This window comes from Pavona decussata, unplaced genomic scaffold (genome assembly GCF_977016875.1).
Source record: "Pavona decussata unplaced genomic scaffold, jaPavDecu1.1 SCAFFOLD_11, whole genome shotgun sequence".
In the NCBI taxonomy this organism is placed as follows: Eukaryota; Metazoa; Cnidaria; class Anthozoa; order Scleractinia; family Agariciidae; genus Pavona; species Pavona decussata.
Genome location: NW_028145434.1, coordinates 1,260,149 through 1,269,234, shown reverse-complemented (window position 1 = coordinate 1,269,234; position 9,086 = coordinate 1,260,149). Strand labels below are relative to the sequence as shown.

The following is a 9,086-nucleotide window of genomic DNA, read 5'->3' as shown; positions in this document are numbered from 1 at the left end:
GCCGCTGGATTCAGAATTACGTCGCAAGGATTAAAAGTAGGAGTTACCAAGACTCAACGAATGCTTGCGATCTAATTCTAAATCCCGGTAAATCCAACGGCGCGTTGTTGGGGATATTCTACGAGAAATAAATAGGAAGACACGACCAAAAAATACAAGAGACTACTTCAGTGTTAGTAATTCACCTTTTTTGAGATAACTATAACCTTTCTTCAGTCGAAACCCATGTTTCTTATAGCCCATGATCGGACGATAATCAGTGTTCGTGGACGTCTCGGGAAAAGACTTTCGTCGCTGAAAAAAAAATTAACGTATCCCAAAGGCTTGAGTAGGCGTTTTCCTACCCCTCTGTCCAGTTAACCCTGTAATCGACAAGAAAACAAATACACATTTAGAACAAGAAGCTGTTTTCAGCTTATACTCGGGCCATACTTGACTGCGTGGTGCGTAAGCCTACGATCTTTTAGCAGCGATAACTTCCAGCATCGCTGACTCCCCAAAATCGATAGAAATAGATGGAGATATACACCCAGGAAAAAGTAGTTCAGGCACCAGAAGTGATTCATCGTTTTACTGGTTGCTACAGCTCTGTTTCGTATATGGTCAGGAGCTGACCACACTTATCACGCAACTTCAACGAATGACCGTAAAGTATATAAAGTAATCAAAAACTGGTGATTTAAAGCAAGCAGCTACTAGGCGATAAAATACAATTCCACGTGCCGTGAGAGAGTTCACGTGCCATGATACAAACAGTTACGTTACGTTATACAAGAGGTTTTTGGTACGTATCTATTTATATGAGGGCATGGATTTATGAAATCATTCGAGCTGGTGATTTAAAACAAGCGTTTGCTGGGCGATAAATTACTAATGCTCGTGGCGTGATACAATTCACGTGCCATGATGCAAACGGTTACTTTACGTTTTTCGAGAGGTTTTGAGTACATATCTATTTCTTTGGGAGTTTGGACTTGGTAATTCATTGCGTTTGTTCAGGCTACTAAGATCTTTTCTACGGAAATAAACTTTTCGTGAAGACGTAGGTTACATTTCTCGTTAATGTTATTATCGGGTTTGAACTTTCCATTTAATTAGAAATGTTTTGTTTGCGTCCGTCAGAGTCCAGATATTGTTCAGATAGTTCCGTTGCATTGCGTCTGTTGGCGTTTCGGAAGAATGTGTTGTGCCAGTCCTACGTACAATTCAGTTGTTGTTACCGTCGTTCGCTTGGAGGCATTTACCATCAAGTGGGCATTCTGCTGTCTTCCTGCAGTTGCAGCTCGGGTCATGATTTTTGTTTGGGGTTGTTGCTACATTTGAGAGTATCTGTTTTTTTATGTGATGCGATGATGGTTTTCATGTTTGGCATGCATGAGTAGCTGAGTTTTAGTGTCTGTCTGTTATTGGGTGGTTCTTGGGGAAGCATTTGTCGACGATGGATAAAAATTTCCGTTCAATTGACAACTTCTAATTCTCCTATTTAGTATACACTGACATAAACACTCTAATATCAACTTATCCATGTATTAAAGTTCAAATTTTTTTACTCAGATGTATCAACGTTATGAAACATGATTTAGCCAAACAAAGATCTGTGAGCAGGCTAGGGCACAAATTAAAGAAGTTCGTTGACAAAACGGTTTCCTTCTTGAACAAATTCAAAAACTGATGACAAAATTGCAAGTACGTTCGCATGATTTGTCGTGCGTGATGTATTCTTTGGCCCGCCAATTTTTCTGCACGTGCCTTGTTTCGCGTTTCGTAATAAAAATGCTTCGCGCGATAACCCTTGAGTCAGGATTTTTCCGGCGGAGGAATCAAGCACGAGGATTGTCATCGCAGGACTGAGTGTGACACGATAGCGATCGCGTCACCGATTACATCTCTATAAAGTCAAATTGGAAAATTAAGTCTCGGGGCATTGTGGTCACCCAAATCAAAGCTAGTCAAAAACTGTCTCTCTTTCCCCCTCTTCCTTAGCGTGCACTCGCGATCGATCGTTCGATTCGACATGACCATTCTTCTTCTGTAAAACATTCGCGTTGCTTGCAGTGAGGTCTGCATTCGAATCTTTGGAATTCTTTGAATTTTCTGAGCATTCTACAGCGTCTTGCGAGGGTCCCGAAGAAAGCTGCAAAACGTCACTAAACTTTTCTGTTTCGATTTCGCATTCGCGTTTTCGATACCCACCATTTACATCATGCAGAGTTAAATTCATGCGCGTGCTGCTCGTGCGACAAACCTTCCAAAGGTTCATGATTTCTAGCACAACTGTCACCCTCGCTAATCAGACGAAACGGAATGCACCATGTTCAAGCTACCTCCTCTTCTCTTATGCTATATCCACGGGCTTTAATCCTTACGTTTTAGCGTTCTTCGCCACTCGACATGCTATCATTGCCTTCACCTTTTTGTTCTAACGACTCCAGAACCCTCTCTGCGCTAAGGGAAACGTTCAAGAAAGCTTCACAACCGACGCCAAATGTATTGATTCGAAAGAATAGTGACTCGCAGAATACATCGGGGAAAGGGAGGGGGAGCTTAGGAAGTGAAAAAAACGAGGGAGTTCGGGACCCTCCCCTCCCCTTCCCCGATTACTTAACTCGGCGCCTCACGGCCCGAGTACAAAGAACGCGAAGAATTTGATAACGCCACCGAAAACTTTACTAACGGTGTCACTCGAGTACAAAGAACGGGACCGAGAACAATAACTCGTGGCCCGAAGTCTTATCTCTCGGCCCATCGCGACCCCAAAAAGAAAAAAGAATTTGGTAATGCTACCGAAACCTTAACTCGCCGTCCGCCTTACTGTCCGAGTAAAAAAAACTTTCGTGATTTTATCGGTACTAGATTTGCCGGCAAACAAAGGTGGAATAAACGATCACGCTGCTTAAACACTGACCAGAGTTAATTAGGTTCAAGTGCAATCAGATGATGAATTATTAGAAGTTTTACACTTTGTATTGTGTTTTAAGTCTTAAAACTTCGTGAATTAGATAAGGAATATGAATAATTAACTTGCATTTTTACTCATTAACTGAGATTTACCGACAGTCGACAAAGAACGGAAATTTAAACTCACAACCGGCAAAGTAACGAAAGTTTAATCTACAACCGACATGTGCCCCCACCCCACCACCTCAGTCAGTGAAGCTAGAGTTCATGAATTCTTTACAACTAATGACAGTGTCCATTTGGCTGAATGCGTCTATAACGATTAGCCATCGTCATCGTACTCTCTTATTAATATTCCAGTTTCAGCCAATTCGTTGGCGTCCATTCCCCTTGTTACAAGTCTTACAAAGTCACATACACTACAGGATATTTGAGATTTGCTCCTTCTTAAAATATCCATCGGTTCACAAATATCCAAAACGAATTTCACAAAGTTGATGCTTTCGTAGCTATAGAGCTTCCTTTCGAACCATGAAAAGGGACTCAGGCCGGTCATTTTAGCAAGTTCTAAACCAGTGTATCCGTCAGGAGTTCGAAGTCCTGGATCAGCACCCCAGGAGAGAGGGTTCTTAAATATTAGCTCGTTTCTACCTTGAGCTGCTCACTGTAAAGCTGTGTCCTAAGGGATGATCCAAAATAGCCTTTGCATAGGGACCAGCTGATAGAAAACAGTTCTTTCTAACACAGAAATAATCCCCCAAAAGATTACTTGAGGGTACTGTAGGCTTTGTAAATGATAATAAGTGAAACTCGGACGTGTGAATGGGTTTACCACACTCGATGTGAATGGGTGCATCGAATTCTTTTAAGACAGCATCAAGAAAAGTGCCTCCATTCTGCAAGTACATTAACAAAGGTGTTCGTCCTTGTTTATCCTTGCAGTGAAGAATAGCACTGCTCGACGCTGATAGTAGTAGATAAGCAATCACTGCTAGCTTTTTCTCAAAAGCTCTGTGTAAGAGTCTGGTCTGTCTATCGTCGCAATTTTGCGACAAAAAAGTCTCTCTTTGCAGGAGGATCTGAGTGACTTTATTGTGATACCAAAGGTTTGCGGCCATGAAACTCCGAAAATCATGCTCCACTTGCCCATGTCTCTTTCCAAACAAGTGAATATTAAGCTTTTCGGGTGCGAATTCAATGGCAACCTCTAGCGGCTTCCACTGCTTGTCGTCATATAAATCTACTTGTGCTCCGTTTTTAAGCAGGTGTTCAACACAACACGGGTCCCCATATTGCGCTGCAAGATGCAAGGCTGTTCTGCCATGTTTATCTGCTCTGTTTATGTACGAAGCACTCATCTGCTGATTTTGTAAGTTCCAACTGTTTTTTGCATTGAACACTTAACGGTGAATTCCGTTTTGACACTAATATTTTAGGCGCTTCAGGGTCTTCCTCGTTTAGGCGCTTACTGCGAAAACTGTAAGAGCTCGTAAAATCGTGAGGATAGATCAAAGAAAAGCTGTTGTCAAACGGGTTCAGCACGGAGTAATGCAATGGAGTCATTCCATACTGATCGGTGGCATAAATGCTGGCTCCCATGTCTAGTAAGGGTTTGATGTCTTTATTGTTCTTGCATATAGCAGCACTGTGCAATGGTGTAGACTGGTTTTTGCTTGCAATGTCAATATGAAGGTACGTTCCTACAGAAAGAAGCCACGCAATGAAACCGTAGTTTTCATGGCATGCAGGTACATGAAGTGGCGTTGCACCCTGGCAATCTAATTTGTGTGGCTGAGCACCATGGTGCAAAAGGGCTGACGCTACATTGATATTGCCATATCTTGCCGTAAGCAGGAAAGGAGTCGAACCACAATGACACAAGTCTTTCTCGTATTCCTTTTTTTCCTTTGTGCTTAAAATGTTGACAGAAGATGATAAATTTTGATAGTGACTGCACTCCTGAGAAACTCTTGCTCCGTTTTCGATCAACACTTCTACAATCTCAACATTGTCTTGCCTCACAGCTTCATGAAGTGCTGTTCGACCACTGAAGTCAGTACAATGGACCGTCTTAGGAGCCCGTGATAGAATTAATTTAACTATTTTTACATGATTGTTAGCTACTGCTAGGTGAAGTGCACTCTGACAATGAATCTTGAACGTGTCGTCCAGTAAAATGTAAGTGTTGTCTTCAGCTGGCTTTGATTGGTATCTGGTTTGGTTTCCAAGCCAATAAAAGGAACCATCACATTGCATGCAAGTGTCTACTACACCAGCCTTTAATAGAAAAGCTACCACATCTTGATGGCCCTCCTTTGCCGCAAACTGAAGACATAAGTGGTCTACGCGCGCTCCTTGTTTGTACAAAAGTTGGACAACATTTAAATGGCTATTTTGCACTGCAAGTTGCATCGGCGTAAGGTTAACACCATTTAAGTCAATAAACGAAGCATTATTCTTTAGGAGTAATCGCACGACATCAATAAACCCACCTGAACAAGCCGCGTGCATCATTTTAGAGTTCCAGAAAGCGGTCCTCGATTGTTCAATTGGATCAACACCAACCTTATTTGGAGATGGTGGCGGATTTGTACGGTGTTCAAGGCTGGTTCCTTTTGCTATGAGGAGTTCAACGTTTTTTACAAGACCGTTCATCGCGGCAACAAATGCTGGAGTGAATCCATAGCTGTCTGCACGGTCAATATCTTCAAACGCTGGAATAAGTAGCCGGAGAACGTCGTTGTTACTTTCGGCGGCAGCAAGATGGAGAACAGTCGTGTTGTCAGCATCAATCAATCAATCAATCAATCAATCAATCAATCAATCAATCAATCAATCAATCAATCAATCAATCAAGACCGTTCATCGCGGCAACAAATGCTGGAGTGAATCCATAGCTGTCTGCACGGTCAATATCTTCAAACGCTGGAATAAGTAGCCGGAGAACGTCGTTGTTACTTTCGGCGGCAGCAAGATGGAGAACAGTCGTGTTGTCAGCATCAAGAGTGACATTTACGAACGAGGGTTTGATGTTTCGAAAGTCGTTGAGGAGGCGATCACTTTGTTTGTCAAGGCTTATAAAACTTAAGTGTTTTGCTAACCTGTAAATGTCCATTGTATTATTTGGATTCTCTTTGCTTAAAGTCAAATAATATTCTGCTAGACGAGTGTGACCACGAGTACTACTTACATAGTACGGATCTGCATGGTTTTCGCTACAAGTAAGCCACTCTTTAAAGGATTGGTGATAAAGAATGATGGTGTTATCTGGTCCATATGTGATGTAATGGGACAGTTTTCTTAAGGTATAGACAAATTCATACTCATAGTCGATCGTTTCTTGAATCCTTAAAACTTTAAACACAACGTTTATGCCCATCGGCTGAAACGAGGCGTCCAATATCTCTAAAATTCCAAGCGCACGTTTGAATTTTTCTCTTGATCCGTACTCCCTCCTCATGTAGCTTTCATATATTTCAGAGAGTGTATTCGGGATCTTGTTCAAGTCGATATCATTCCGTTGGCCATCGACGAAGTAATGAAGCATTTCCTTTGCGGAAAGAAAGTTACCTTGACTTCGACTCGTTAATTCGTTTGTAACTTTAAGCCTTTCGCGAAACGATGTATCTTCCGATAACTTCAAGTTCATAGCTAAAAAGTTATGGATATCTTGACGATTCCTCGCATCTTTCGAGGACAAGTACAGCTTAGGAAAACTGCTAAAATGTTTCAACACATTAGAGTCATTACGAGAGGTCATTACAAAACGTATCCAATTCGGAAGCTTGTTGTAAGTGTCTCTTATGAATTGGACTATCGATGTTCCCGCGTCGTCAGAAGAGCATTCATCTAAGGCATCTACTAGGATAAAATACGATTGGTTTCTATTATTAAGCTCCTGAAGGGGAACCGCAATAGCCTGGTGAAAGCAGAAGTATGGATCTCGCAAACAACGTAGTTGGAGTAGTTCATGGCTGAACGAATTATTTGAAATCAGCTCTTCATATTCTGGAATCCTTCTGGCTATCAAGTTGACCAAATTACGAACAAATCGACCCAGATCTTGAGTCGCCTTGTAATAATACCTGCATAAGTGATATCCGATAGTCCGTTCATGAACGAAAGCACTGGATGCACGGGAACAAATTAACTGTGCAATTAAGGCAGATTTTCCTGAACCTGGTTGGCCTACGATCACAACCCCTCCAGCTAGTTTTCCATATAAATTCATCAAAAGCGTCTCCAAATCACGAAAGATCCAAAGACGCCCTGTGAAGCCTTCTCGAGCTGCTGCCAGGTCAGTCGTAAAGGAAAACTCTTTGGTGTTCCAGAAAATTCCCTCATCTTCCAGTGGACATCCTGCAAAATAGAACGAAACGGATATAGCTACATGAGTTTAAAGAGATCGTGCTTACAAATCAAACATATGAAAGACCAATACGTGACACCTTTTACGTTACTGGTGAAGTAACTCTGGTCATAACTACTTCAGTAAACTTTCATACACGCTATAGAATTGTGTATTTTTCTTCGTCAAACCTCTCGAGTATGATGTGTGGGACAATATAGGGCACATGATCTTCTATATACAGGATGTACACATACAGACGTTGATATATTGTGAAAAAAAGCTGTCATATATTTTGGGAAAAAATTGTCAGAAATCGTTCGAGCGCACGCTTTTAGAAAGATAAAAAGTAGTTTTATCCTAAAGCCAAGGCAGTCTTGTACATTGAAAGTTCCCTTTCAGTGATCCTGGTGCTAAGGATCATTGCTGGGGTGTGGCAGGTTCGTGACGGGGTTGTGGGAAGTGCCCGCCATGTGGGCGGTTTCTCATTGTGGTGAGGCGGTGACTTCAGGATAGTAGTCGAGAGCCACTCGAACTGACAACAAACTAGTTTTCTTAAATTTGTTTTGTCGTTGAAACCATTCTCTGAAAATAACAAAATCTTGTACGAATTTAATTTGTTGTTTTCATTTTATATTTGTCTCGATATCGACACCATTTCAACTGCAATTTACAAGGTTTTGTTATTAAAACTTTTATATTGCCTTCGTAAAATGTCACCCCAGACTTAGTAGCATCTTTAGTGCCTTTCGGAATTGAATTTTTTTTAGAACTAGTCCTTCAGCTATAATCACCTTGCGCCAAGTAGCTGGCATGTTGCCCCATGTAGCTTGCACGGTTGTTAATATTTGTTTATTTTATTTGTTTTACTCTAAAGGATCAACGATGGCTTCGCACTCACCCTCAGCAGAGAGACCGAGGTCTACACACATTCCTGCAGCCTTGGACCTTGCACGACGTGCTCTCACAAAGTCCACACGAATTTTTGTTCAAAACTTTCGTAGTCTTACGACCAAGTCAATCTCTGGTTGGATATTTCTTTTGTTTCTAAAGGGGTGCTTTACATGTCTGAGCCATCATTCCAATGATGAAGGTAAGTTTGAATAATACCAAAGATCTGGTTTGCTTACGGATTGAAAATGAATATGACGCTAACTGACATCTTCGGTACTGTGGATATCTCTCCAAAAAATAAAGGCTGGGATGTAGTAGAAAGAAAATCCGCTTACCGAAGTTTCGTCCACAGGGTGTGGTGGCCTTTGCCAAAAGTGAAGCAGTTAAATCTTTAGCTTGGATATGAACAGAGGCGAACATCTATTGTACCTAGTAGCTGAAAGTACTGTAAGTCCGATTTTACTCAACTTGTGTACAGTCGTCCTGTATCTTCAAGAAAATCAGAGGGGAGCGGAAGGCTTTACATGAGCTGCCATTGTTCTATTTTGATTCACGGGGAATCAACAGAAAACTTCTGTAAATAAACACAGTTTTTCTTCTTCCTTTTTTGATAGCATGTCGCACGGAAAATGCAGATGTCCCTTCCAACACCATGGAATTCTACCTTACAAGGCTGAACCGTAAATTGGAATCTCTTTCGTTAAATTCAAAAGGTAATAGCGTTTTTTTTTATTAAATTAGAGTTTGTTTTTAGCGAATGTAAAATTAGCGTTTTTCTCTTTTTAATTTTACAACACGACCCCACAAGCAACACCTTTAACTTTTATCGTGTTTAGGTAAAAGGCGTTGTATTATAATGTATTGCATTGTATCCCGGTCGATTTGTTTGCAATTTAATGGACTTGATAGCCAGACGAATTCCTGAGTATAGAATGCTTCCAACGAG

General features: G+C 41.3%; 1 protein-coding gene across 1 annotated transcript; it reads right to left on the bottom strand.

Moving 5' to 3' along the window:
• Nucleotides 1-4,224: 4,224 nt before the first annotated feature.
• Nucleotides 4,225-5,553, bottom strand: LOC146488111 (ankyrin repeat domain-containing protein 16-like). The gene has a single exon (XM_085120638.1). The coding sequence runs from the start codon at nt 5,551-5,553 to the stop codon at nt 4,225-4,227; it is 1,329 nt and encodes a 442-aa protein (XP_084976764.1).
• Between the last annotated feature and the right edge of the window lie 3,533 nt (nt 5,554-9,086).